General features: G+C 48.6%; 10 protein-coding genes across 10 annotated transcripts; 8 read left to right on the forward strand and 2 right to left on the reverse strand.

Moving 5' to 3' along the window:
• The first annotated feature begins 451 nt into the window (after nt 1–451).
• F5Y00DRAFT_5903 (RNA-binding domain-containing protein) lies at nt 452–2,114 on the forward strand. Its single transcript, XM_048013850.1, has 5 exons — nt 452–566; nt 627–703; nt 779–893; nt 969–1,312; nt 1,368–2,114. The coding sequence occupies exons 2-5, from the start codon at nt 652–654 to the stop codon at nt 1,898–1,900; spliced, it is 1,044 nt and encodes a 347-aa protein (XP_047870303.1). The 5' UTR covers nt 452–566; nt 627–651; the 3' UTR covers nt 1,901–2,114.
• A 1,074-nt stretch (nt 2,115–3,188) lies between these two features.
• Nucleotides 3,189–6,018, forward strand: F5Y00DRAFT_5920 (uncharacterized protein). The gene is made up of 3 exons (XM_048013851.1): nt 3,189–3,264; nt 3,321–3,762; nt 3,819–6,018. The coding sequence occupies exons 2-3, from the start codon at nt 3,624–3,626 to the stop codon at nt 6,005–6,007; spliced, it is 2,328 nt and encodes a 775-aa protein (XP_047870304.1). The 5' UTR covers nt 3,189–3,264; nt 3,321–3,623; the 3' UTR covers nt 6,008–6,018.
• Nucleotides 6,019–6,588: 570 nt separating this feature from the next.
• F5Y00DRAFT_222950 (secretory pathway Sec39) lies at nt 6,589–9,837 on the reverse strand. Its single transcript, XM_048005807.1, has 3 exons — nt 8,230–9,837; nt 8,024–8,180; nt 6,589–7,974 (listed from the first exon to the last, which is right to left on the reverse strand). Exons 1-3 carry the CDS (start codon nt 9,737–9,739, stop codon nt 6,891–6,893), a joined length of 2,751 nt encoding a protein of 916 aa, XP_047870305.1. The 5' UTR covers nt 9,740–9,837; the 3' UTR covers nt 6,589–6,890.
• An 874-nt stretch (nt 9,838–10,711) lies between these two features.
• F5Y00DRAFT_222951 (uncharacterized protein) lies at nt 10,712–11,856 on the forward strand. The gene is made up of 4 exons (XM_048005808.1): nt 10,712–10,735; nt 10,808–10,911; nt 10,971–11,110; nt 11,186–11,856. The coding sequence occupies exons 2-4, from the start codon at nt 10,884–10,886 to the stop codon at nt 11,327–11,329; spliced, it is 312 nt and encodes a 103-aa protein (XP_047870306.1). The 5' UTR covers nt 10,712–10,735; nt 10,808–10,883; the 3' UTR covers nt 11,330–11,856.
• Nucleotides 11,857–12,142: 286 nt separating this feature from the next.
• Nucleotides 12,143–14,071, forward strand: F5Y00DRAFT_267574 (uncharacterized protein; the record flags this gene model as incomplete). Its single annotated transcript, XM_048012092.1, has 3 exons — nt 12,143–12,386; nt 12,445–12,808; nt 12,866–14,071. The coding sequence occupies 3 exons, from the start codon at nt 12,143–12,145 to the stop codon at nt 14,037–14,039; spliced, it is 1,782 nt and encodes a 593-aa protein (XP_047870307.1). The 3' UTR covers nt 14,040–14,071.
• A 407-nt stretch (nt 14,072–14,478) lies between these two features.
• F5Y00DRAFT_256871 (uncharacterized protein) lies at nt 14,479–15,591 on the forward strand (the record flags this gene model as incomplete). The annotated part of the gene is made up of 3 exons (XM_048010478.1): nt 14,479–14,535; nt 14,604–14,690; nt 14,800–15,591. The coding sequence occupies 3 exons, from the start codon at nt 14,479–14,481 to the stop codon at nt 15,589–15,591; spliced, it is 936 nt and encodes a 311-aa protein (XP_047870308.1).
• A 370-nt stretch (nt 15,592–15,961) lies between these two features.
• F5Y00DRAFT_5981 (NAD(P)-binding protein) lies at nt 15,962–17,221 on the forward strand. The gene is made up of 2 exons (XM_048013867.1): nt 15,962–16,245; nt 16,326–17,221. Exons 1-2 carry the CDS (start codon nt 16,136–16,138, stop codon nt 17,083–17,085), a joined length of 870 nt encoding a protein of 289 aa, XP_047870309.1. The 5' UTR covers nt 15,962–16,135; the 3' UTR covers nt 17,086–17,221.
• Nucleotides 17,221–18,890, reverse strand: F5Y00DRAFT_5986 (N2227-domain-containing protein). Its single transcript, XM_048013871.1, has 2 exons — nt 18,649–18,890; nt 17,221–18,479 (listed from the first exon to the last, which is right to left on the reverse strand). The coding sequence occupies exons 1-2, from the start codon at nt 18,759–18,761 to the stop codon at nt 17,357–17,359; spliced, it is 1,236 nt and encodes a 411-aa protein (XP_047870310.1). The 5' UTR covers nt 18,762–18,890; the 3' UTR covers nt 17,221–17,356.
• Nucleotides 18,891–19,367: 477 nt separating this feature from the next.
• Nucleotides 19,368–20,663, forward strand: F5Y00DRAFT_6002 (uncharacterized protein). The gene is made up of 2 exons (XM_048013873.1): nt 19,368–19,748; nt 19,806–20,663. Exons 1-2 carry the CDS (start codon nt 19,566–19,568, stop codon nt 20,073–20,075), a joined length of 453 nt encoding a protein of 150 aa, XP_047870311.1. The 5' UTR covers nt 19,368–19,565; the 3' UTR covers nt 20,076–20,663.
• Nucleotides 20,664–22,678: 2,015 nt separating this feature from the next.
• F5Y00DRAFT_222966 (armadillo-type protein) lies at nt 22,679–26,987 on the forward strand. Its single transcript, XM_048005809.1, has 3 exons — nt 22,679–23,361; nt 23,466–26,087; nt 26,141–26,987. Exons 1-3 carry the CDS (start codon nt 23,260–23,262, stop codon nt 26,240–26,242), a joined length of 2,826 nt encoding a protein of 941 aa, XP_047870312.1. The 5' UTR covers nt 22,679–23,259; the 3' UTR covers nt 26,243–26,987.
• The last annotated feature ends 139 nt before the right edge of the window (nt 26,988–27,126 follow it).

The raw sequence follows: 27,126 nt of genomic DNA on the forward strand, positions 1-27,126 counted from the left end.
CCCCAGTTTTTCCGCCCCTTCAACACTTCCCGTTTCTCTTTCACCCATTCCATCTTTTCTCCTTTTGCAGCATCAGGCCTTTCTTTTTTTTTCAACCAGCCTTGGCCCGAGACCTCAACTTTTCTCAGTTTGCATCATCACAAAGAAAAGGGTTGTTTGTGTTCACGCTTGAGATTCACGGGATTTTCTTGCACAGCATTGCATCACGCGACTTTCATTTGGAGAGTCAATCCACAGCCTGCATCAGTACAGAACAGGTTGCAACTGTGCAACTGTTATTTCTGATTACGACTTACGTCTACAGCCATTGAAGTAGCAGCAGGTGAGTCGGACTTATTTTATTTACGTCTTGCTCTTTCTTTTTAAACCATCAGCCTGCACAACCATAAAAACCTCTCATTACACCCACCGTCAATCTCAATCTCCATCTCCATCTCCATTTCCATCTTCCATTCTACAACCTCGTCTATCGTGACTACCATCACTTTCACAACTGTTTTGTTCCACTTGGTCTTGGCGCGACCATTCCCTTTCCACAACTGGTTTTCTACGCAAAACGCGTCCTCGTACGCACTGCCTATTGGCTTATTGTCGCGTCGAAACGCACTTGCTTACCACATTCACAGTCACAACCTACGAACAACATTCACCATGGCCACTACCGCAATGGACTACGAAACCGCTAACGGCGATCGATTTGATGGTAAGTCGCAGCCTTAAACTATAGCCTACAATGCATAAAAAGATATATTATACTAATTGTACGTCTGCTTTGTAGATGATGGCCCTCGTTACGAGCGTGATCAGCGAAGCGCGTCTCCTCGAGCTTCCCGTGATGACGGAATTGAGACATCTCGCCGCCGCTCTGCTTCTCCTGCTGCCAACCAAGATCGGTAAGTCCTTATCATATAGATAGTGATGATGATCTCGTACCTACTCTTCAGCACACTTCTAACTTCTGAAACTAGTGCCCCCAAAGAGGACAATGGCAACAAGGACGAGGATGGTTCTGTTAACCCTGGATCTAACCTCTTCGTGACTGGAATCCATCCCAGGTTGACCGAAGCCGAGGTCACCCGCCTTTTCGAGAAGTATGGCGAGGTCGAGAAGTGTCAGATCATGAAGGATCCTCACACCAAGGAGTCCCGCGGTTTTGGCTTTGTGAAGATGGTTACATCTGACCAAGCTGATGCAGCTAAGGATGGATTGCAGGGAGAGGAGATTGAGGGCCGAACCCTCAGTATCGAGAAGGCCCGTCGCGCCCGCCCTCGTACTCCCACCCCTGGCAAGTACTTCGGTCCTCCGAAGCGAGGTTAGTAAACAAATTTCAGACTCGATGTGTTCCTTTACTAATTTTTCTATTCCAGAGGGTCGTCCTCGCTTTGACGAACGCCGCCGTGGAGGTGGCTACGGAGGTGGTTATGGCGGACGTGACGATCCGTACCGTTACCGAAGCTATGACCGACCTCGCTACGAGGATCGTGGCGACCGTGGTTACCGTGAGGACCGTGGATATGATCGTAGCTACCGCGATGCTCGAGGTGGCGGCGGCTATAGTGGCGGCCGAGAGGATCGCGGCTATGACCGCGGCTATGATCGTAACTACGGTAGGGAAGATCGACGTGAGCGCGGTGCTGCTGGCGGCAGCAGCAGCGGCGGCGCTGGTGGTGGCGGTGAGGAAGGGTATGGACGAATTGACCGCTATGCTGGTGGTCGTGAGGAGCGAGACCGCTACGGACCTCGAGGAGGAGATGAACGACGTGGCCCTGGCTACGAACGTGAACGTTTCGACCGTCCCGACCGCGATGGCGGTGCCCGAGCTCGCGACCCCGTCGCATCCGGCTATGGCGAATCTGCAGCTCGACCCGAGGCCCGCGAAACTTACGGAGGTGCGCCTTGATCACCAGAAGAACGATAATCCGACATATTCAGCCTGCCGCTGCTAATGCGTCATTCAGGAAACGGTCGCTACACGCGTTGAGGATATTTCTGCACTCGCGTCTCCATAATGGTTCGGTGCTCGATGGTAGTATCGGGCGTCTCCTTCATCTTGTGTCATTTCTCTTCAGGCTTGCGAGTACGGCGGATACCATAAAAGATGTGACATATGGAGTTTAATACGGCAGGTAAAGGGAAGGAAAAGGCATCGACCGCCATGTTTTTTTCTCTTTTCTTTTCTTTTTTCCTTTTTTCCTATGACCTCTGATCCTTAGACAGGGTTCGCCAGACACGGGTTTGAGGGTGCTGTTGTTTTGATTCCGCCTGTTTGTGGGCGAGTTTCCTCGGCGAGTCAATATAGGAGTCAGCCTGGCAACGACGATTTTAGGATGATGGCACAGGCAACACTTCCCTCCCCTCTTACCCAGTCACCCGTTCCCTTGGATCACGAAAATATGTCTGCGGCGTGGACAACACGGCAATCTTTTCACCTTTTCAACCTGCTACTTGTACTATTATTTTTTCCGAGGTTTCTCTTCGAGTTTAACGAGCATGACGACTGAGCAACATCCATCAGCATTTTGCCGGGCGGATATTCGAGACAGCTCTGCAATGGTGGTCCCGCAGAATGCAACACATAATTGATCGCAAATTCCCAGAAAGGTGCACCCTTGAGTCGAATCGACTAATGTTCCGTAAATACCATGAATTTGGCCTCTCAATACTAAGTCGCTGCATTCAGCAATACAATTTTAACGCCACGCGACACGATTTTTAATGTTCCTAATAGGCTCCCGACAATTGTAAATGGGAGCCGCCTTTTCGCTTCAACGCCTTTGCATCGCCTTGCCAATAAACCATAGTCACCTTTCTTCGCAGCAAACTTTTAATCATGTCGTTTACTTCGACTTATGATATTGCTCCTGCGCTAGCAAGAGCGTACAAGGTAAATCCCCCCAGCTTCGGGACTATGTGCTGACGAATGTTGTGTTTTACAGTGTATTATACGTGACCATCTATTGGAATGCGTGGGCATGCCTGGATATGATGCCCCCTCTATATTCCAGCCAAGCCCGTAAGGATCCTTCTGTAGGTTGTGTAACCCATTAGATACCCCGGTTGGCCTAGTTTTATGCGTTTGTGATGTGACTATTGTCTAAGCTTGGATAGAGTACATAGTATATTTTAGGTAGCTATATTTAATTAATGCTCCAATCATCTGTCTCATTCCCGTGTCGTCGTTTTGCAGCGTTAAGGAATGACGATGATTTCCACGTGGATGGTATTAGGCTCAAAGCGGGTTGATGACTGAAAGCAGCAACAGTAGTAAGTACATTACATTCCGTACTTCGCTTTGTTCGAGTCCTGACTAATACTAGAAGAGGTTAATTTTGAGGAGGCATGTTTCTGAGAGCAGTCTTTGTAGAGATATTACGGAAACGTCCAGAGCTAACCGCGATGACAGCCGACCGAAAGAGGAAAACCCATGACACAAAGCTGTCTATAGACTTTAGTTGATAATGGAGATGTATTCGGGCAACTCCTCTTCTGAGGTAAGAAATCGCTCGTCCTACACCTTGTTCCGTTGACCTTTCATGTTTCGACCCGACGGTTACGTCCCCTCTCTCGCTTCATTGATATCGCAATTCGGATTTCGGTCACAGTAGATGTAGAACACGCCTGTAATGGAGGTGACACCTATGAATGCGAGTAGTGGTAGGAAGAGCTCCGAGCTACGGCATTTACGATATGAATTAAAACGCCTTAAGACGTATTTGGCCGTCCTCGAATACGACCTTGGACTACCAGAGCAAAAGACGGAGGGTACGTATTTGATATCATTATATGATTCGGAGGGTTCCTACTAACCTGCCTAATAGACTGGGCCGGGGAAGAATGGACATCTAAACGTGGACAGAAAAGGAGGGAGAGGGCAGAACGGAGAAGACAACGTGGTCGTGCAGCGCAAAATGCCCGCGAACGCACGAGAAGGAGGCAGCTGGGGCTATATATATCGCCTTCGCCTTCGCTGTCCGACGTTCAAGAAGATATCAACAGCAAGATCGACAGGAAAATAGCGTCTTATCGAAACCGCATCAAGCAAACCTCAGTCCAGCTACTTGTCGCCGCTACTGCCGGCCATCAGTACCGCAAGGGGAATTTAGCAACCGGGCAAGGTCACCCTAACGTCCGTCGCACGGTTGCTAGGATGGTTAGGGACTTGATTAACAAGAAAGCCGGAGGGAAACGCCCAGCTATAGGTTATAACCCTGACGACAGCGACGGTTCTAGTGTTAGTGACGAAAGCGACGTTAGCAATGGTAATGATAGCTACCTTGACGACAGTGATACCAACATCACTGAGTTAAGTGGTAGCGAATTCGAATTCCCAACATCTAAGTTTGCAGCGGCCTTGATGGCCCGGGTCGATGCTACACCAGGACCTGGAGACTGGGCGGACAAGCTCGCGCAACCGGTCATCGCCAAGTACGCGAAAAAGGGGCCTCCGCACAACGATACAGAGTTGCATTTGCCGCCGCACGCAGAAGAGGAGAAAGATCCAAGACCACAAGACAAGCCCGCCACACCACAGCCAGAGTTCTACGATCCTAAACAGTGGAAGGAGATTGATGGCATTTTACATGAGAGTAAAGCAGACGATACATCCGTCCGTACCGACCAGCCTCCCGAGGAGATCGGAATCATGACTTGGGAGCAACAGGAGAAGGCCTATCCGACGCTGAAGTCGATTCTGGAGATGGGGGAGGAATATGGCCGATGGGATCCGGCCTACTTGGACACAGAGAAACCAGATCCAACCCCATGGGATCCAGATCGAAGGGAGCAAAATGAGTCCAGGCCCGGTGCAGAGCGACTCCCCTTAGAGGCAAACCTCACTACCAAGATCTCACTTGAAAGGCTTCGAGTTGGCTTTGAGCGGGTGGAGATGAATACTGATTATATCCGATACTCCCAGATCCCGGCTATTTTGCCGGCGAGGTTGAGCGACCAAGATATGATGCGCGGCCCTCTACCGACGCCCCCGAGATTACCGTTAAAAGGGCCATCCGGTCGGGTGATAACGCTTCAGCCAGAGGCTAGCACGCCCGTACAACCCGTCCAACCCGTCCACGCGAATCCGTATTTGAAACAACCATCACAGGATCCCGTAGATCCAACAGAAGCAGACGTCCCCTTCGCTCAGTACCACTACCCCATCGACTCACCCGCTACTTCAACCTTCCAGTTCAACGACGGCAATCACACCCCGGAGGTGACAAAACAGAGCCCAGAACTTCAGCCCATCACGGTGATATATCAGAACGCATCGGCGGGGGGACCTCAGGAACGGGCTCGGAATGTCATGTCGGGTAAGGAGGTCCATTTCGCGGAACAGCCCCAGGAGATACCGGCTCAGCAACAAGTGCCGGAACCACAACAGCCACAAGAACAACAACAACCGCAACAGCAGCAACAGCAGCAACAGCAGCAACAGCAGCAACAGCAGCAACAGCAGCAACAGCAGCAACAGCAGCAACAGCAGCAACAGCAGCAACAGCAACAAATCTTGCCAACTTTGGATCCCGCGCCACGACCACCACCGTCCCGGTCTTCAACCCGACAAACCGCGTCGTTACTACTCCATTCCATTTTCCAACCTACTCCCCCCCAAACCACCCCTGCAGAACCCCAACCAGCACCCCCACCACCACCCAGCGGCAACCCGCTCAGCACGAACGACCCATGGTGGCACTACACAAGCAGCGACGTCGACACAGTCTTATACCCAGCCTTGCCCGGGCCGAACTTGCAGCCGTTCGAACTACCTCCCCCCTCCGCCACCACCCAACACGACACCGACAGCGAGATGCAGCTCCAAAACCAGATCCTCTCCGAGAGCAGAAGAGCTGCCGCTGCTACTTCGGGACCGGGCTCGCTCCTCAAGCCGTTGCGGTCGGCGCTGCCGCTAAAGGGCACAGGCGGTGGCGTTACGAAGAATACGCAGCAGAAGAAGCGCCGCGTGCGGTTTGGGGGAGAGCAGATTTTGACTTTTGGGGGGGATAGATAGGTGAATGGAGGAAAGGGGTGGGTGAGTGGGTGGGTTCATGATGTAAATGGGGGATATGGGGTATTGGTGAGTGGGATGAGTTTTATTTTATTTTTTGTTTATTTTTATTTCTTTTTTTTTTTTTTTTTAAAAAAAAAAAACTCCCATCTTGTTGCTTCTCGGGGGTTTGCCAGTTGTGTATCTAGAGGCCAAAATCGCCTGGCTACCTAAGGTTTACCGTGTTGTGTTGCATTTCCGGCTCCGTTGGCTTCCTATTTTCTTCACTGCTACGGATTTCATGTCTGTACGTTGTAGCACAACTCTAGTATCTTGGCATCTTAGCATCTTAGCACTGACTAATATTGCTTAACGAGCAGTAGTAAATCGAGGGAGGATTAAAACGAGAGAGAAACTCCCAATATATTGATGGCATGGGTAAGCATATGAAGCATGCATGCGGTGGGGTGTGGTTCGATGTTAGGGGGAGATGGTCGAGGGGAGAAATACATGGGTTGACTTATTAGACTTGATGAAGGCTTCGCTCCTCACGATGTACTTACGGGACGCTGGTCCTAGAACTGCTTACTATGTAAAGCTTTATAATTGGCAACGTCTACATGTATCGAATATATGGAATAAACACACTTAATCTCATGTCATGTTCAGAATCGTCTTTCCTTTCGCTCTTCGTAAATTATGTCCACCCCCTATTTATCACCGGAAACGGGAAGCAACATATTATATCACGATGATACGTATCGCCTGTAGTTAGACAATGCCTAAAACTAAGACTCTTGGATTCGCATCGATGAACCCCTTTTTGAACTGGATATCATTGTCCCCATGCTACAACAGCAGAATCACCTAAAATACCTACCTAAGCTTCATTACTTCATCGTCCCATTTAACTCTTCTCGCCAGCCCTATCGACAGGCTGCGCCCCAATTAGCCATCCTACACCGGACGCCAACGTCCCGACCGCTACATCCCTCAACTGGTCTCTCTTCCTAGCCCGCGGCTCTCCCGTGTCTTCGCGGGTCTCGTCTGATCTAGCGTTCTCACTGCGCTGTAAGCTGGACAGGGCTGTTAAGTTGCGCTGTGCCCTGGCCATGCTGGCGCGCGACAGATCGAACAGTGACATAGGAGCCTCCTCAACATGACGCGAAGACGACGCCTTAGCAGCGTTTCTCACCACGCCCGCCGGTACGGTACCGCTAAAAGCGCCAGGCATAACCTCTATGTCGCCTTTGTCGTCCCACGCCGATTCCTGCTCTTCTTCTGCTTTAGCCGCTGCGTTGAGCTCCTCCTCGCACTTGCGGAATACATTCAGGATCTCCTGTAGAGTTGCGGGCGGTGCGATGCGGAGCGCAGTTGCGAGACACTCTATTCTCTGTTCCAGGTGTCGGATATCGAGGTTCCCGTTGGCTGTCCCGATGTGCGTGGGCTTGATGGTACGTGCTGTCCGGCGGTACTTACCCGCCTGCAACGCGGCTTTCCATGAATAGTCATCTGTTATTGGCGCCGGGCCAGATTTCGAGGCAACCCCGGACTTTGCGGAGGGACCGTTATTGTTCGCGGCTAGGCGGTTGACTACGTATGAATATGCTGTCTCGAAGTCATCTTCTGTAAGTGCGGCATCTACGCACATAGCTATGATACGATTTTCAATGATTGGCCGTTGCCATGCTTGTTCTGCTATTGAGTGCGATTGTCCAGGCTTAGTATGGGCTAATAGACCAGCATCAACCATATTGGACCCGATTTCAAGGAAGTCCTGGACCCGAGTGTAGCTCTTAGGATTCTGTTCTAATACCTTCCCAATTATGGAGATGGGATCTGGATGGACCCGAAGCATAATTGGTATGAACGGCTCTCCTTTTTTCAAAGTCAAGCGGTATTCGCTGAGTGCATGAGTGGTCCTTAAGAGAGCCTCAATTCTTCTAGACTCGGGATGCGTCTCTGGTAGGGTCTGGGGAAATGCGTGTATTCTAACATGATTTAGAGGAATATCCTGCATATTGATTAGGGAATGCTTACATGTCGTCGCATTTCAAGAGACCACCACGACCGCGGTGGGGATTCGATGCGCTATCATAGGCCTTCATTGCGCAAGCAACGATATTATCTCGTAATACGTCGCTGTCGAGGGGCTTCTCAGGCGCATCTTCGTATATAGACCTCGCTAGGGAGTAGCCTGATAACTTTAGCATATGATCCTAATAAAAGCGACTGATGAGCCTTACGAGTGTTGTTTAAAAAGGCTTTGAGACATTCAACCTCAAGAAACTCCTTCTTTAGCTGACTAAAGACACCTTGGACCCGAGTATTGGGGGAGCCTTGAGCTTCTTCTGCACCCCAATCTCGAAGCCATAAAAGTTCATTTCTCGCCCTGATCCAATACTTGTCATCGCTTTTGGGACCGTTTCCACTTAAGTTACTGATATATCTCGTAGCCATTGCCTTCTGTTCTTGTTCATCCTGCAGAAAAGCCAGTTCTCCTGCTTTTCGGACGGTGCAAGAAGCATCGGCTTTGGTTAAGATGAAAGCACTGAGGGTTAAGATATGTAAGAGTTGTGCAGATGTCTCATTTGGTGTTGTAAGCGGGTTTGAATCGGCCAGTAAATCATTGCGCATATAAGTAGCGTTCTTAGCCAAGAGAAGTCGTTCTCCATTAGGATCAGTATAAGGCGGGAGCAAAGACGATGCAACTTGTAAAGTAGGGCAGGGGTCTTGATCTAGTAAGGCCATAATTTTTGTGACAATACTGTTGACACCGGTCAATGCTTCAACTGAAGCTTCTGGTATCAAATATGCTGAAGCTAGCGCAGCACGAGCGTATCTCTGCTCTAGATGCCCCTGCTCACCGTCTTCTAGCCACATAGAAGCATAGCCACCCAGGTCAACATCACCTGGGCCATCCCATTGATCTATAGCTCTCACTGCAACTCTCCACGACTTGGAAGCTTGCGCTGCGATCCACTCAAGGACATGTTCCCATCCTGGACAGAGGGTATAGGACGCGAGCTGACCTTGTTCCGAAGAGCGCTCATTCTCATCACCGCGTGCCCACCTCGCGTCATTATATAGCCACGGACCTATTAAGCCACGAAGGTCCCTCCCAACGTAGGGAAGATCTTCTTGGTTTGCGCCGGTTTGCGACAGTAGCAAATCAACTGCGGCTTGATCGTTCATGCGCTCGAAGGCGGACAAAGTCTGAACAGCTGGATGGTGTGGGTAATATTCGTGATTCCGTCGCAGAAGGGGAAGTAAGACCGAAACCATCCATGTCCGAATAGCGGGCGCATGGTCGAGGAATGGTACTATTAAATCGGGCAACTGGGCAAGTAGACCGGCCTCTTCGTCGACCCGACGCGCACGATGGATCAAAAAGAGAGATATGAAATCTTGAGATTCATCTTTAGGCGCGCCGTCCCATGCGAGGGGAAGTAATCGTAGCTTGCGGACCTTCTTCGCGGCCTCGTCGTCTGTCAAGTCCTCCACCGAAGACCAATCTATTTCCCGCGGTTCGATATCCGTTTCCAAGCTTCCCGACTCGAGGTGCTGCACGAGGGTGACATATTCGCTAGGCGGCAAGGTCTCGGGTAAACATGTTAATAGTATTCGGAGTAATAAGTCCTCTCGTAGGACCTTGCTATGCTGAGCGGCAAGCACAGTCAAGCTTTCGATGTCGGACTTGGCAGCCAAGTACGTAGCGAGGAGTACGATGCGTGGCGCAGAGGGAATTGTCATCATTTTCAAGGCGCTATATACATGGTCTCATTTGTGGAGGAGCCGGGAACCCAACGAGGTTGGGTAATGCTTGCTATTGCCAGAGGCTTTGTTGAACGGAGGGCAAGTAAAGAGATAAGAGGTGCTATTCGAGATATGATATGCATTCAAACGTGTTAGTTACCTAGGTACATGTAGGTAAGGTACCTGCACTTTACCACCTGAGCAGCTCCCGTCTACATACACCTACGTACATAAACCTACCTGCGTGTAGATACTTGGGTACTTTGTACCTGCATGTACCTAGCCCATGTATCTCAAAGTATGACGCACTTGTCATGACATATCAGAAGAAAAAGAGAGAAGATATATACAGCATACAAAGACATTTATGATTTATAACTCACAAGATAGGCCGGTGTATGTAAATATTATGAGATTTACTCTTAAAAGTTAAGCCATTGCTCACTTCAAAGGTCTAATCGTACAAGAGGTTCGAATGTACCTGATCTCATAAAAGCATGCGAAACGCTTTCATAAGGTTAATGCACGGACCACATAGAGCTGCAACTACCCACGTCTAAACCACATAGAGTTAGTCAGGTCAAGCTTAAGAACGGCCATCTCTTAATTCGTCGGACCCAGAGCTTATCTAATTCGGCCAGGATACAGCATCATTCGTCGAAACGTCGCAACGATCCGGAGCAATTGAAACGACATCAAGTCTTATATATTTAATTAGTACTGCCACAATTTTTTCAACCAATCAGATACTTAGAATCGCCCCGCAGTTTGCGACTTTTCCCTTTGCCATTCTATCGCATAACGTCTGCAAAAGGTGCAAATGGTATAGAAAGGTCGTGCAAAACGAGCTCTATCCAACGATACCAATTATTAAAATTTTTATACGCTCTTGGAATAGGTCAATTGATTCTACAAAAAATTCATCGGACGTGCACTGAGGTGTGGCTAGCCAATCAGAGGCCAGATTTTAGCTGTGGCGTCAGTTTTGCGCATCAGGTGATCCCCCCCTTCTCCCCCGTCCGCGCAACCGCGGACGGGCAACGCCGCTAGTAACCTAATCCATCTCAGCAACCGCAATTGAGTGCGCGTTTTCCCTCCCGCACCCACCGAACGACGTCCACCTCTATACGCATAGCTCGACGTCATGTCATCCGGATACGGTCTTCACGGCGGTACGTATATCAATGAATATCCAATTGTTCCGAAGTGCTAACGTATTTTGGATGAATAGGTCCGGGCCGGTGCTTTCCCTTCTGGCAAGAGGTACTAGCTTGCTACGTTGTGAACACATCAGCAGAGGACGACTCGGGGAAGAAGAAGTGCGCGCCTGCTCTAGAGGACTACTACGAGTGCCTACATCACAAGAAGGAGGTTAGGATCCAACCTGATTTACCTACAGCCACCATGCTAGCCGGACGACTGACTAAAGTTTGTTAAATGTGATAGGCCGCGAGAGTAATAGCATTGCAAGCTGCATACCGAAAGGCGGAAGCATCGTCAGCACGAGAGAATGCGCCAAGTGCTGGCCAAATAAGGAACCTAGGCCTATTGGGCAAGGAGGAGGATACGAAACAGGTCCTTGGCGGATGATTGCGATACTTCAAAAAACAGGCACAGCACGTGTACGTACAAGGTCTTCGGTGTATATGAATTTAAGGATCAACGAAACCTAAACTACACGTCCATTAAATCAGCGGGATTAGTTACTCGGGATGACCACAGCCTTGCTACGGATATTGAATCCTTATTTTCCGAGTCGGTGGATATCAGGGGCCGGTATTGCTCAGGTATTCCCAATTTATTCCCAATTCAAAGGCGCAAACATAGAGGCATTAGTATGCATTATGAGCAGACTAACTCTGTCTCACCAAATCATCCCTTGCGACTTATATAACTACACAATGAATATTTAATACCAGCCTGCTCCAGCTCATATTTACGGGTTTGGTAAGTTTAATGAGATGGTTTAGTGGAACCTATCACGATTTCGGATAGAACCTGATTATACCTTCTTTTCTCTAAGAAAAGAAGCTATACAAACAAACAGATGGAAATATGTACACGTATGCAAGCAACAATGTCTACATCCAGTCACTTACCCGTGACCACCACATTACCTAAGGTACATACATCACAAGGTAGGCACGCCCAAGAGATATCTACTATCTACCTGGGTAGGCAAGAGCAAGCCGTTATTGCAGCTGCCCGTGATTCACATGCATTCACATACACGTACTTTCCTTGCTACCGCCAACATCGAAACTGCTTTGTTAAATGCGCTTACTTTTCCTCTCTGCCGTCTTCAAACATCTCTAACTTCCACTCCTTTTTATCGACTCTGCGGCATCATACCCTCATACTTGGACGTATATAGGCGTGTTTCACGCTCGTTCTTTTACCACCATGCCCTCTCTTCGTGGCATTGAGATATCCATCGTAGCCAGCTCGGATATCAAGAGGCTACCAGAATATCCTCATCCGGATGGGTCGTCTGTTCGTCTTATAAGGGTTGGCCCTGGTTGCCACGATCTAAGAGATAAGGTCCGAAATGGCTTACACCTTTCTCCTTCCTCTAACTATCTTAATGCCGAGCCCACCCTGAGGAAATCTAACCCCCGCGTATCAGTCTATATTCCTTCAAGCCCCGGTGAGTCTTGCTCTGATATTTCAAGTTGTTGATATATCCTATCTAAACCGGCTCTCAGGTTCTCAGTTTCGGCTCAAATACCTCATCCACCAGCCAGCACCACTTTCAAGATTCGTCTTTTTTAAGATGATTATCAACGGCCACCCTGCTGTCTCCTGGGGCATTGACACCACTTATTGTGCGGCAGGGAGCGTGTCGAGAAGCCTCTTCGCGCCTGGTGATGGTTTGAGAGACAAGGATGGCAATATCCCTGTTGGCATAGAAACGCGATATTTCCATTTTGTGCATGGCCTGGACCAGACTTTGGCTTCCGAAGATGGTGGCTTGATCGAGGTTCAAGTCTTTCGCTGTCGAGGACGAAAGCGCATCGCCGTTGATCTAGACCCCTATTCGCACCTTCACCAAGAACGCCATGGAATCACGTAGGCTACTCGAATATCGTCTCCTAGATCTTAGTGCCTTTAGCTAATCGTCATTAGATCACCTAGCGGCGGCTTGGTTAACAATCCTCAAGATGCTACCTTCTACGAATACCATCTGGAGGATGCAAAAGATTCGCCTTACGCGACCTTTTGTTTCCATTACCGATCCGTGCAATATCTCGTGCAACGAAACCTTATACCGAAGTACGAACCCGGATTTCGACCGGCATCTCTAAGTTCAAGTAACTCATCAGGCCCCGATTTTCGAGAGAATCCCGCCCGTGTGACCTCTCCACCCGCGCATCAACTCGCAATCGGTGTGGAGTTCCTCGACGATAACGTATTCGACGATCATATGAAGTCTGTTAGCATGGCTATTTCGGATCCGTCAGAAATTCCTAAAGTAGAGGAATATTCCTTAAGGAGCCCCCCGCAACTCGCAGGGGCTCGCCCACGTGCTACTACAGTTGAAGATGCGGATAAGGTAAAGAGGGATGCCTTTTTTGCTAAGTTGCTACAAAGACCATTGCCAGAGCTTCCCAAGACGAGTTCTAGACAGGCTTCCAAGAGTTCACTCCGTTCCAGCTGCCCATCTCTGACCCCGTCTTTGAAACGATACGTCAAGAGCGAAGAGTTTGAGAACGAGGAGATAAAGTTGGGTACGGCGCAGTCCATCTTCCTACCATCTGCGTCGATCAAAGCATTGGAATTGAGAGATATGAATGCTTGTGAACGGGAGGATGAATCCTCTTCGGACTATGCAGCTTCACTGGACTCCACCGAAGCGTCGCATTCACCAGCACTGCCCTCCCCGACCAGTTATCTTCCAACGACTGGCAGCGTACTTGAACGGCAACTCAACCAGTTCGACTCTCCCATCGCTCAATCATCACCAAAATCTAAGGCCAAGCTGCCACTCTCAAAGTCCCAGGTAAACTTGCTTAGCGGTGTAAGCATCCCTGATGTTGGCAAGCTAAAAGTCGCCGAAGGAGAATGGCTTGGGCAGACCCCATCGCCCTTACGACGTGAAAGTAAGCAAGGAAAGTACCCATGGAGTCCACGGCCGGAGAAGCTCCCTGGTCGTTCTTCAATGATAGAACTTCCTGTCCGTCAGGGGGGCGATGAGGATATCAAAGGTTCTGGTGGCAAAGGTGTTGCTCGCGATGTCCGAGCAAGTGCTACACACGACACTAGATACATAAACGAAGCCCCTGCGGGTAACTGGATCTAGATAGGCTGTTGCATATTGTCGATTGTCGAGCGTAATGTTGCTATAACTGAATCTGCGCCAGAGAGACTTAGCTCGTATAGGCACTAGTAACTTCTGTAGCTTAGCTACGACATAGGTAGGTATGCAGAATCGACTGCACCATATGCAAATTGGCATCCAAGACTACCTGCTTAGCTTACGTATTAATCCATATGAATTGTATTTGATGGTACATACGACTTAAAGAATTGTTCGATATCTGCTACGTCTTACTAGTAATCTAAACCCCGCTGGCTGTATTGGGGTTTACCGGAACCTCAACTCATATCTTACTACGCAATCACCACGTACTTTACCTTAAACCTACAACAATCCATAGATAATACCATCTAATAACCTAGTCGACACAAAGCGCACCTCGCTCCGTTGACTTGAAATACTGTGCTATTAGCTTACCAACATGGCTGAACCGAAGCCTAGCCACCTAGAAAGGACAGCGGCGGAACCGCGAGACGAGGTATATTTACTTACACTGACAATCGGGGTTTTTGTTTACTAGATCGTCTACTAACACGTATTAATAAGTCCCTGCACGTCGTCACGTTGACCAAGATCGACGAGATCAACGACAAAATCAGACTCTTCCGCCTTGAGCTGTCAGCCCCTCTTCGGGTATGTCCTACTTCTTTGCTTTCCTTACATGCTATTTGATGCAGATACAGATATGATATAATGAGTTTTATTACCTTCTTACATATATCGCTATTTTTCTACGATATAGTTCTTACCGGGTCAATGGCTCGACGTCTTCGTGCCTGGCGTGTCCAAGGCGGGCGGATATACTATCACCTCGCCCCCGTCTCTAGCGCGGCCCCATCTCTCCCCGGGACCAGCGCAAGCTCAAAGTCCGGGGTACGTAGAGCTTGCGGTGCAGAAATCGGTTGATCCGCCCGCGGCGTGGCTGTGGCAGAACCCGGACGAGATTATCTATGCGGAATTACGGGTCCGCGTAGGCGGGAGCTTCGTGTGGCCGCCGGAGGGCATCGATGCGAATTCTCTACGGCGCGTGGTCTTCGTCGCTGGCGGCGTGGGGGTTAATCCTCTGATGAGTATGCTATCTACTATCGCGGAGACGACGGGCGCGGATGCGCCGTTCCAGGTACACTTTTTATACTCGCTGAAAGATGATGATGATGGGTCGGGAGGTAGACGCGCGGACCGCTTGCAGTTTGTGGAGAGGCTGGCTGGGATATTTGCTTCGGGGAGGGTAAAGGGGTGGTTGAGGCTGTTTCTTACGAGTGGGAATGGAATTGGAGATGAAGGGGGTGGGATTGTGGGTTGTGCGGGAGGGGGAGAGGGGGAGGGAGGAGAGAGTAAGGCGCCGTTTCAAGCGCGGAGGATGACGGTTGATGATATTGCGGAAGCGGTGGGCGATGCGGAGGAGAGGAGGACTGCGGTTGTGTATGTTTGCGGTGTGCCTACTATGACGGACGAGTTCGTGCTGAAGTTGACTGATACGGAGGCTGGGCTAGGGATGGAATCTCATCGGGTGCTGTGCGAGAAGTGGTGGTAGGTGTCTGATCTAGCTATACATACACTACGAAGAGGTATTGACCAAGGAATATTTTGTCTAAGACTTTGTGATATTTGGTGTTTGTGTATAGGGGATAGGGGATAGGGGTCTGTGATATCAAAAGCTTCATACGTACCCAAGTAAATCCCGTAGATATTACACTAAATTAAATTCCCTCTAGCAAGTCTAAATATAACTATGTACCTGCCTATAGAGCTTCAATGTTCCTTGAATCGATTAGTGAACCTGACCCCATCCCGGTCCATCTCCGTTGGGGAACCTCGGCACGTCCCCGCAAGGTCCTCGGCCATCGTCGCTATCGATACGAGGTGCGACTGGGTTAGGGTATTATTGACTTATATTGTCCAATGGTTCTGACATTGAACTTCCCGTATTAATAATTATAAGGACGAGACTTGTTTTCGATAGAGGAGAGTCCGTTCCAATATACTACCTTAGTTAATATACTAGTCAAGGACTATTTTCTGTCGCCATTGGATCAACTGGAATATATTCCATTACGCTATACTTCCAACACAACATCATGGCCGACGAAACAGCTCTTACCGACTTCCCGTCGCTTTTCTCCCTCAAGGGTAAAGTCGCCGTCGTGACAGGCGGCTCTCGAGGTCTAGGTCTGAACGCAGCTTCAGCGTGAGTTCTATCCATATGCCTAGGCAGGTACCTAACGTACGGTGTACTTCGACACTAACCCCTACTCTACCTACCACCAGTTTCCTCCAAGCCGGCTGCTCCAAAGTATTCATCACCTCGCGCAAAGCCAAAGCCTGCGACGCCGCCGTCGCCCAACTCAACGCCCTGCCGAACCTCCAGCCCGGCGCCCGCGCCATCTCCGTCCCCGCCGACAGCAGCACCCTCGCCGGCGTCGAGTCCCTCGTGGCCCAGGTCTCCACGCACACCGAGCACGTCGACATCCTGCTCGCGAACGCGGGCGCCACCTGGGGCGAGGCCTTCGACACGCACCCCGCCGCCGCGTTCCAGAAGGTCATGGACCTCAACGTCAAGGGCGTGTTCCTGTGCATACAGAAGTTCGCGCCGCTCCTGCAGAAGCGCGCCACCGTCGACGACCCCAGCCGCGTCATCATCACCGCGAGCGTCGCGGGCTTGGGCGTCGGCGCGACGGGCCCGCAGGCTACGTTCGGCTATAGCGCGAGCAAGGCCGCTGTTATCGCGCTGGGGCGCAATCTGGCGCTCGAGCTGGGGCCGCGCCATATCCTGGTTAATTCCATCTGTCCCGGCTGGTTCCCGACTAAGATGGCGACGGGCTTGTTGTCTATGACGGGCGGTCTCGAGAAGCACGCCGCGCGCAACCCGAACAGGCGGCTCGGCAGGCCCGAGGATATCGCTGGTGTGGTTGTTTATCTGTCGAGTCGGGCAGGGTCGCATGTTAACGGCGCGACGATACAGATTGATGGAGGTGCGTTGTGGAATACGGTCTCCCTCGATGCCGGGCCAGCGGAGCCTAAGCTATGATATGATATGATATGTATGTGTAGTATCGGTGCTATAGCCAGCGTAGCAGATGATTTTTTTTATTTTATTTCCTATGATTAATGATATATTCGAGCCATTACACATGTTCTCATTATTTATGTGCCTTTATCTAGGACCCAGATCTACAGTGCTGGATATGTCTGGATGGTATCCTTGCAAAATTCAAGCCCCGATACCAGATGCAATGCGCCCAAGATTCCCCCATCAACAAGCTCTAGTAAGCGGTCTAGATTTCAGCCGTCGCGTTATATCAGTCTTCCGGCTTTCGCGCGACCCAGTGGCTAGCTTTATATACCGTTTGCAACATGCTCTGGGAATCCTGCACGTAAGGGGCGTGCAGGCCTGTTTCTCGCTTCTCTAGGATAAACCCCATACGCTCCACCAACGCGACGACTTCGTCGTCAGTAAGCTCGAAACTTCCGGGATCTGCGATGCCTAAAGAATTATTTTCATCGTAATCACCGTCTCCATCGTATCCGTGATGGCCGGGGACGTGGTTCTCCCAGTGCCATAACAGAGGTCCGACATTGATAAGAACACCACCAGGTTTCAAACAATTTCTTATTACTTCGAGGTAGCGAATTAGATTTGGCGCCGTGTCAAGGAAAAATACGGAAGCTACGGCATCGTAGGTATCTTTGTGGCTTTCGTCTCCGTACAGGCAGAGAAAATCTGCGGCACACATCTCCATCGAGCCGATTCCTCTTGTCTCCGCCAATGTCGTCTGGGGGTGAATATCTGGAATTTTATAAGATTTAAATTGATTATCGCGACTCTTGTGGTTGGAAAAGGAGTGGATCCATGGAAATATAGTGTGTTGACCTGCGGTTTCGGTAGAGTTAAGAATATACGACGATGCCAGCAGTTGATGGTAGGAAATCTCGTTGCCTTCTGTATGGTACCCCGTCCGGCAGAGATCGAAGACCAGTCGTCCCAATCCGGCGCCAGGTACCAAAACTTTCATCGGTTGTCGATTAGGATATCTCGCCTTCTCATCATTCAGCGCACGGTATATAGGCCCGTAACAGGCATCACGTTCAACAGCACCCTCGGCAGACCAGTCACGGTAGAATTGCCTAATAGTGCTCCGGGCCTTATCCAGATCATTATATTTAGCAACACCGGACCATTCCTCAGGCATAGCGAGCTCCTTTCCCGAGGCAGCTTCAAGCACGCCAAAGGACCTTAAGCCAAACTTGACGATAATACGGGCTAGCTCCGCATTGCTCTCGATAGCATCGTCAACGCGATTTAACGTATCCAGATACGAAAAAGGCGGCTGGGCGAGCAATTGCCAATGGGCTTGAGGGAGAGCGTAGAACGCCTGCCTACGAAGATGGGTGCAGTTTAGGTGCGCCGTCTTCGCATATTGGCTATATGAGGTTTGTTAGTGTATATAAACGGGCTAGAAGCATGTGTGGGTGAGCGACCTATAAGGTAATGCGACGCCTATTGGAAACAAAACCGCCCTCCCGTTCGGACATAGGAGGTGCTTAACTTGACAAACGATATTCAACAACACAACGACCTTATATTACTAACCTAAAAGAATCGAGGGCGCAGAATATAACTCTGATTTCCTCTGGGTCTTCGATGGTATCTTCGACCCCGTTCCACTGAGACTCATCTCTGTAAGTCTGTTTCTCCAGCTCCATGATAGATGGCAGCAAATTCAAGAGTTAGCAAACGAAGAATGGCCTTATTATATAATCGACAAATCCAGTCGGAGACTTTATGATAATAATAACAGTGGGGGGCCGCCGTTATGTATCGTATGTATATCGTATGTATATGAGCGAGGGATATCTCCAGACGGAGGGGCACACGACTTATTTGAATAACTGAACTCTCTTTAACCTTAGCACATCTTTGCTATACTAATTGCATGATGATAAATTAAGTATGTCTCTAAGTTCAAGGGTCTGTAATAATGTCGTATGAATTACAGCGTAAGACAGACAGAAATGTATAAGGACCGTTCTTGAAGAGAGAGAGAGACAGAGAGAGAGATGGTGGATGATTATAAAAAGTTGAACTTCGAGATTACTTGGAGGAGCTAGGTACAAACCTCTCTAGTAGGTGCATGTACCCTTAGTAAGATACCCTTAGGTAAGATACTTACATAGATGTACCTGTGTAGGTAATGGAGCCCCAGTCGTTCGGAGATCTGCTGATGTGGGGTACCGCCTTCTGTACGACAGATACACTGATATGTACACTAGACCGGGTCATGACAAACATGTATTTGTTAAAGAGTTGCTCCTAAGCCTTAGCTAAATCTCACTTAAATCTCACTTAAAGCACCCCTATCGCCTACCCCTATCGCCCTATCGTGGGGTGCGCCTTAACCACTAATCCGCTGGCCGCTAACAATTGCCTGCCTCCCTCGAATAATATTCACCCCGTTAAACACCACGGTTGAATTTTATCTGCAGTAAAAAGGCATATCAAATATCAAAATGGCAGAGACGATTGATGAGCCCATCCAGCTCTCATTCCCCCTACCGCGGTCTTTGGATACGAGGATTCATCTGCGCTTGGACATAAAATCAAAAGTCATCATGTTATTTCTCACAACTGTATCTGCAGATGAGGAAGATCAAGCAGTACCAATGGGATCTTTCGTCTACGCCTTACCTGACGTATGTAATCCTGTTGCCATTGGTAAATCTGCAACTTACTGAAATACGTGTTCCTAGAAATACAACCCAAGCCAGCCGCTTTCAACAACTATCTTCGCTGTAGAAGCTACGCTCGAGTTTACTACTCGCCTAGCTAAAATCCTAGTCAAGAAGACGCAAATGCCAGTATATGTGGGCAATTCCATCAGCTTTGCCAATACTGGACTAGGAGGCACGGTAGAGGAGGAAATGGAGGCTCTCAAAAGAGTCGTTGAAATTTCACTTGATAAACTCCAAGGCGTTGTCAAATCGCCCGACGTCCTACCAAATGGAACGGGTAGTTCTTAAGAATGCCGTTGGCATTGTACGGCAACTAGGTACTCTTGAGAGCAGATGCATACCTCTCTCCTATGCGGAATCTCAACCTGTGGCCACGGCATTTCGAAAATCAAAATCGGGTACGCGGAATACTTGAAAAGTTATCCAGGGCCTACCGAGATACGAGCTTCTAGAAACCGATAACTCATACTACGTAACCCGTTGGGGGGCTGCTCGAGCATGGAGTGTCAGTCACATCGATCAAGGGATTATAGACTCATATTATGATCTCCGAGTGCGTATGAATGACGATAATGTAGGTACGAGTTACTACGTGAGGCTTTTCTATTAGGATATACATACATTGAGACCTTCGTAAGTAATACGATGGCTTTCAATCAAGCCTTGACAACTGTAATGAATTATCTACCCGGTATCGATCCGTGACGTAGGTAGGTATCTCTGCTATGATGAAATTACCTTTGCCCATCTCGAAGCTGGTACACTCTTACACTTATTTATGTCTTTGTTTGGCTTTAACATGATTACTACACGGCCGAATCCAGGGGCCTTGCCTCAGTTTCACTGAACTAGGTTATTTTAGACTATATAAAGCACAGTTACAAAATAAGACTGATATAGTTCAGTTCTAGCTGATATTTACTTTGTTAGCGCTAGTATCATTTAGAAACGTCCGAAAATTCCAAGGTTCGCTACGTTACTCTAATATATCCCATAGGTATTCGGATGAGGACTATACACCCTATCTCCTATTTAGTCAAACCATTTACCTATCAAGTGTTTATTTAGTGGCTATCATCGTTTGATTGCATTCAATATAAAACAGCGCTAAGCATCTCACCTACACCAGGGCTTTAGCATATCCGTGACATATAGATTGTACGAAAGAGGCGTTACTTATACCTCGAGAAACTATTCGACGGAAGCCCTCCGAATACTTGATCACTACCCTCCCTATCACCTGCTGCCCAGGACAGCGGCTGATCTGCATCGAATCGGTAGCTCGGGCGGATATCTGCATACGTCTGAATCCTTGATCCTCCCAATTCACGTGCAACACAACCTCTTCAGGGCCATGGAACCCAGGGTCTAAGCAAGGTGCCGTCTATAGAGCTGGCGGATCAAATAATCTCCTGTGCAGATCCCCGAGTCGCACGACGTCCGCCATCAAAGTAGCTGTTAGGAGATGTAACAAACTTACCTATAGCGCTTGGTCATTTTGGCTACCGCAGATATCTGGCTATCTTGTGAAACGCATTCATTCTTGGTAAGGGCCCCCGTGAGGACTGTTTTCGAACCCAACGACCGCCGGGCCTCCTGACAAAGCTGTCGTTAGGTAGAAATGGGCAGAGTTTAATTAGAATACTTTGCTTCCATTATAGTACTACTAGCTTCTTATCCATCCAATTACGTATTCTAAATAAAAGGGCACGGAACGTCTAGGGATCTCAATCATCTATCGATAGGGTGTCATATTGGTTAGGTTTGTATATATATATAATAGCTATCGAAGCTTGACAGACTGTACCCTTTGCCTTAAATCCACACTGTCCATCTTCAGCAGGTAGCAGCTTGACTCATTATTACACCCATATTGATTCTCGTTGCACAGGGGCTTGTCGTGCGTGGCATCTCAGCATGTGCTATCGACCTCATACGTACCTATGCATACTTCGTATTCCAGTCCGACTTGGCACCTCGTAGGTTACGACAACATAGCACACCGCGTACACGAGGGCCCGGACAGATCCCGGCCTGGCCTGGCCTGGTCTAGGCTAGGTGTTTACCTACTTCACATGCTGCTTGCTCAGCTCATTTATTGTCTCCAGGGGGATATGAAGTACCTAATTATTCTAGCTCATGGCTTTGCTTTGAGTCATGTCAAAACTTGACCGGGTTCTAATGGGCCCTTGTCTTATATATCCGTCCTATGTATGGAGAAACTTGTTAGTAAGCAACCGGTTCCGAGATGTTGTTTGCCCCTTGGTGACTCTGGTGATTAAGGGGTAACATTAGACGAAGCTAAGTATCTTGTTACGATCGTCCCTTCAATCTATTCGAAAACAGCGTATAACGGAGTTTTAAGATTCAGAGGAGTATCACACTTTATATAGGTAGGTACTTACGTACTGGCTTGGCGCATATATGTAGTATGTAATGCAGAGAGTTATGCGTTATGGAGTAGTATAGCATTGCACTCTTTTTCTTTTTTTTTTTTTTTTTCTTTCCTCAACTTCCTATAACATTGCTATCTTCAAGAATTTGTGATAGTATGTACCTATATACCTATGTACCTGTTTATATTCGTACGTTTCGAGGTACCTGGGGAAGTACGTATCTACATGTATGTACATAATAAACGCCGTCTGACCGTATCAATGAGCGTCTTACACTAACAAATCTTCCCTGCCACGGTCTTTTAGGTAAGTATAATCGGTTGGGGTCGCCGTATCGATAATGGTTAGGTGGGCGGTGGACCATTATTTTATACCACCAAGAAAGGTACCTACCTACTTACTTATGTACTGTAACCTATATATACGCCAAGTTTGCTATGTGAGGTAGGTATCACTACCTACCTACCTAACCTACTGTATGAAGCGCCTAGCACTTCTCAAAAGAGCTAAGCACGTTTTAACGTAAAATCTGCCACACCACACCCAAGCACCACCCCACCATTAACCTTTTCTAAAAGAGGATTTTAAGCCCTTGGATCATGGTTCAATAACCGGAAGGTCACGGTCTCTCCTCGCAAAGCCAGCAGGAAATTGACATTGGCCGCAACAGGTCATTTGCCCTGTTTTGCATCATCGCGACAATCCAGACTAAACCTTGAAGGACAACAAAAAGGAGGAAGAAGAAGAAGAAAAAAAAGGGAAAAAGACCAGAGAAGGTGTCAAAGCTTTTAACCCCCCCCCTTCTACCAGTGCCCTTCTACTCTTCAATTTTCATATCTCATCTTATTTTCCATTATCGCCAACTGCCCAGTCTATCGCCTTAGGACCCCACCAATCCCCAGAGTCCATGTTCCTGACAATCAACGCTTGATCTTCTTCCCTCCCTTATACCCCCCCTTCCTCTCTTCTCTTTTATTACCATCGCGAGATCATAGGCATTTAAAGAGTGCCTTCAATCTAGGCTTGGGATTTCGAACGCGCACACATCCGAGATTCTCATTTACTTGCCGCCCATCATGGCGTGGCAACCCTCGCCCGAGTCCTTGAGCACGCTCGCTGCTTGTCTCAAGGATTCTCTCAGCGGCTTCGATAAAGCTGCGCAGAAACAGGCCGAGATTGTAAGAAATCCCTCTTGTGATGCCCGACCAGGCGATAGCTATGGTTTGATCTAGTTATAAATAGTCGCAGCAATTCGAGCTAATACGAAGCTTCTCTCTTGCAGATGCTCACGCAAGCGAAGTCGTCTCCCGATATTAACAACTACCTCGTCTATCTATTCTCCAGCCAGGAACCTCCAAGTGGCCTACAGTGCTCAGCTCAAGATTACTTTCTTATACGGTCGTCCGCCGCAATTATGTTGAAGAATAACATTAAGACGAGCACCAAAGAAGTTTCCGACAGCAGCCTGACCCTGATCAAGATGGGAATTCCTATGTGTTTGCAAGACAAGAATGCTCAAATTCGTAATTACGCAGGTGTTATCGCAACTGAGATGATTCGTCGAGGTGGTATAATGAGCTGGCCCGAGTTACTGCCAGAGCTTTTGAAGATGATTGGCAACGAGTCCGGCCAAGTTACGAACGAAGCACAGGAGGGTGCTATGGCGGCTATGGCTAAGATTTGTGAAGACAACACTAAGATGTTGGAGCGCGAGCTGAACGGCGAACGGCCGCTGAATTTCATTCTCCCCAAGTTGATCCAGGCTACTAAGAGTTCGTTGCCCAAGGTTCGCGCTCATGCTTTGACCGCCATCAACGTCTTTACAGGTCGAAAATCTCAGGCTATGCTCAACTCCATCGACGATTTGCTCCAGCACTTATTCTCACTTGCAACAGATTCTAGCAATGACGTGCGAAGGCAAGTGTGTAGGGCATTTGCCCAGCTTGTTGAATCTCGCCCGGACAAGATCCAGCCGCATCTCCCGGGTCTTGTCGATTACATCATTACGCAACAGCAGAGTGATGATGAGGATTTAGCCACCGATGCTGCGGAGTTCTGGCTTACCGTAGGCGAACACGAGCATCTCTGGCATTCCTTAAGCCCGTACATCAGCAAAATCATCCCGGTTCTTCTTCAGTGCATGGTATATAGCGCTGAGGATATCGCGCTTCTTGGTGGCGCATCTGATGACGAGGATGAAGACGATCTTGAACAGGATATTAAACCCGCATTCGCAAAGAAGCCATCAGCGCGACAAGCTAACAAGGATAGTTCTGCGGATTCCACCCAGAATGGAAATGTCTATGAAAAATTGGCTAGCATGGACGACGACCTGGAGGAAGGCGAGATTGATGACTTGGATGATGGAGATGACGCGGGTCCGGACGAGCGATGGACCTTACGAAAGTGCTCTGCAGCTGCACTCGACGTCTTCGCTCGTGATTTTAGGGACCCGGTATTTGAGTCTATTATGCCATACCTGAATAAAAACATCAGGCACACCGATTGGCCGTATCGGGAGGCTGCAGTACTCGCGTTTGGCGCTGTCGCGGAGGGTTGTATCAATGTTGTCACGCCTCACCTCCCTCAGTTGGTGCCTTACTTGATCTCTCTTCTGGATGATCCCGAGCCTGTCGTCCGTCAAATTACTTGCTGGACGTTGGGTCGTTACTCTTCCTGGGCTGCAGATCTGACGGATCCGCAACAAAAGCAACTTTACTTCGAGCCCATGATGGAAGGTATCTTGACGAAAATGTTGGACAGCAATAAGAAGGTTCAAGAAGCTGGTGCGTCCGCCTTCGCTAATCTCGAGGAGAAAGCCGGTAAGCGATTGGAGCCTTACAGCCTCCCGATCATTCAGCAATTCGTCCGTTGCTTCAAGAAGTATAAAGACCGGAATATGTATATCCTCTACGACTGTGTCCAGACACTAGCCGAACACATAGGGCCTGTTTTAGCCCGACCCGATCTCGTTAACGAACTGATGCCAGCGCTCATCGAGAGGTGGACCAAGGTTTCCGACCAGTCCCGAGAGCTTTTCCCGTTATTGGAGTGCCTATCATATGTTGCCATGGCACTGAACGATGCGTTTACTCCCTATGCGCAACCGATTTTTGTCCGTTGTGTCAACATCATTCATCAAAATCTAGAAGCATCTCTAGCGTTAGCAAGTAACCCATCCCTCGATGCGCCAGACAAAGACTTCCTAGTTACGAGTTTGGATCTCCTCAGTGCTATCATCCAGGCGCTAGATCCGGCAAAATCTTCGAAGCTTGTCCAGGAGTCTCAGCCTGCATTTTTCGAGCTCTTGACCTTCTGCATGGAAGATCCGACAGACGAAGTACGACAGTCGGCATACGCACTCCTCGGAGACTGTGCTAAGTACGTATTCGAGCAATTGCAACCGTCACTACCGAACGTTTTCCCGGTCCTCTTGAGACAGTTGGATCTGGACAACATAATTGACGAAGAGATTGATAACGGATTCGGTGTCATTAACAATGCCTGTTGGTCCGCAGGAGAAATCGCCATTCGACACAAGTCTAATATGGCACCTTACGTACCAGAGCTCTTCCAACGCTTTGTAGAAATAGTATCTAACCCAGGTATACCCAAAGGGGTGACCGAAAATGCCGCGATTGCGTTGGGACGGCTTGGGCTCGGTAATGGCGAGCTTCTGGCACCGCACCTGGCTAACTTTGCTGAAGATTTCCTCATCTCTATGGATGAGGTTGATCCGTCAGACGAGAAAGCAACTGCATTCCGGGGCTTTACCGCCATTGTTGAGAAGAACCCCATGGCTATGGAGAAATCCCTCTTGCACTTTTTTACTGCGATTGCCCGATATAGGGACCTAAAATTGCGCAGTGAGACCAAGAACGGCCTCCATGAGGATTTCCAGAAGGTGAGCAATCGCGAGTATCTAACTGATAAAATTAAGATCTGACAAGAAATTAGGCTCTCGGCATCTACCGTCAGATCATCCCCCAGTTCGACCAATTTTTTGGCCAGTTGCAGCCTCAAGATCAGCAGACGTTAAGAACGACGTACAATTTTTGAATCGAGAGCCGCTGATTACGGCGTGAGTCACTCGGGTTCAACAATACTTACGCAAAGTTACGAGTGGATTCACTTTCATGTCTTCCGGTACTCATTACAATAGGCGATATACCAAGTCCAAGATTAAGATTGGTTTCTCACCTCACGTAAAATTTATTGCCAGTTGAACAAGGCGAGAACGTCAACAGCAATCAGTGCCTGCGGATCCGGGATCCGCATCAAGATATGTGTTGCGGTACGAAACTCCTAGCTTATCGACCGGCGTAGCCGTTGCAAATTCGGAGGACGGGTAAAACAGGTGTTACGCATAAGGCGTAGAAAAACGTTAGCATTTTCTAATGGATACGGGATGGTGGTCCAGCCGTCGATGAAAGAAGCCACGCATAGGGACGAATAATGAACTGCATGGCAACGTCGACGACATAACTCACACAGATACCGCCAGGTTGGTAATTTAGGCCTGGGCTAGCTTTTATTCTTCGCACATAAGCGAAGGAAAAGCCAGGTGCCAGGAAACATACTTTTGCTACGTTTACCAAAACAAACCATAGTAGATAGCACGTAGTTAGATAGATTAGCATAGCAATTTCTCCCACCCTCCTACCTTACTCTCTCCCCTTCCCTCTATCTCTATCTCTGTCTCTACCGAGACGAGAGCGAAGATCATCATCTTCTTCTTCTTCTAGGCTAGGTTAGGTTAGGAACTACGTTAGATACTCGAAAACTTGAAAAGAATATCGAAGAAGGTGCGCCATAAAAATATTATGTGAAATGAGCTAATGTAGTTGAAATTTTGAATTAGCCCCTATTAGAAGCACTTATATACTATACATTCATTAGGTAGGTAGGTACCTGGATATCAGGTAGATCTGCGATTTGATAAT

Source organism: Daldinia vernicosa (genome assembly GCF_022497035.1).
Source record: "Daldinia vernicosa strain CBS 139.73 unplaced genomic scaffold F5Y00scaffold_1, whole genome shotgun sequence".
Classification (NCBI taxonomy): domain Eukaryota; kingdom Fungi; phylum Ascomycota; class Sordariomycetes; order Xylariales; family Hypoxylaceae; genus Daldinia; species Daldinia vernicosa.

Coding starts and splice junctions, on each gene's coding strand:
- F5Y00DRAFT_5903 (XM_048013850.1), top strand. CDS start 652: ATGGCCACTACCGCAATGGACTACGAAACCGCTAACGGCGATCGATTT. Junction 704..778: donor TAACGGCGATCGATTTGATG/GTAAGTCGCAGC, acceptor TCTGCTTTGTAG/ATGATGGCCCTCGTTACGAG. Junction 1,313..1,367: donor CTTCGGTCCTCCGAAGCGAG/GTTAGTAAACAA, acceptor TTTCTATTCCAG/AGGGTCGTCCTCGCTTTGAC.
- F5Y00DRAFT_5920 (XM_048013851.1), top strand. CDS start 3,624: ATGGAGGTGACACCTATGAATGCGAGTAGTGGTAGGAAGAGCTCCGAG. Junction 3,763..3,818: donor ACCAGAGCAAAAGACGGAGG/GTACGTATTTGA, acceptor CCTGCCTAATAG/ACTGGGCCGGGGAAGAATGG.
- F5Y00DRAFT_222950 (XM_048005807.1), bottom strand. CDS start 9,739: ATGATGACAATTCCCTCTGCGCCACGCATCGTACTCCTCGCTACGTAC. Junction 8,181..8,229: donor AGCCTTTTTAAACAACACTC/GTAAGGCTCATC, acceptor TAAAGTTATCAG/GCTACTCCCTAGCGAGGTCT. Junction 7,975..8,023: donor CTCTTGAAATGCGACGACAT/GTAAGCATTCCC, acceptor AAATCATGTTAG/AATACACGCATTTCCCCAGA.
- F5Y00DRAFT_222951 (XM_048005808.1), top strand. CDS start 10,884: ATGTCATCCGGATACGGTCTTCACGGCG. Junction 10,912..10,970: donor CGGATACGGTCTTCACGGCG/GTACGTATATCA, acceptor TTGGATGAATAG/GTCCGGGCCGGTGCTTTCCC. Junction 11,111..11,185: donor GCCTACATCACAAGAAGGAG/GTTAGGATCCAA, acceptor TAAATGTGATAG/GCCGCGAGAGTAATAGCATT.
- F5Y00DRAFT_5981 (XM_048013867.1), top strand. CDS start 16,136: ATGGCCGACGAAACAGCTCTTACCGACTTCCCGTCGCTTTTCTCCCTC. Junction 16,246..16,325: donor GGTCTGAACGCAGCTTCAGC/GTGAGTTCTATC, acceptor ACCTACCACCAG/TTTCCTCCAAGCCGGCTGCT.
- F5Y00DRAFT_5986 (XM_048013871.1), bottom strand. CDS start 18,761: ATGGAGCTGGAGAAACAGACTTACAGAGATGAGTCTCAGTGGAACGGG. Junction 18,480..18,648: donor TGCGCCCTCGATTCTTTTAG/GTTAGTAATATA, acceptor AACCTCATATAG/CCAATATGCGAAGACGGCGC.
- F5Y00DRAFT_6002 (XM_048013873.1), top strand. CDS start 19,566: ATGGCAGAGACGATTGATGAGCCCATCCAGCTCTCATTCCCCCTACCG. Junction 19,749..19,805: donor TCGTCTACGCCTTACCTGAC/GTATGTAATCCT, acceptor ACGTGTTCCTAG/AAATACAACCCAAGCCAGCC.
- F5Y00DRAFT_222966 (XM_048005809.1), top strand. CDS start 23,260: ATGGCGTGGCAACCCTCGCCCGAGTCCTTGAGCACGCTCGCTGCTTGT. Junction 23,362..23,465: donor CGCAGAAACAGGCCGAGATT/GTAAGAAATCCC, acceptor TCTCTCTTGCAG/ATGCTCACGCAAGCGAAGTC. Junction 26,088..26,140: donor TCCATGAGGATTTCCAGAAG/GTGAGCAATCGC, acceptor ACAAGAAATTAG/GCTCTCGGCATCTACCGTCA.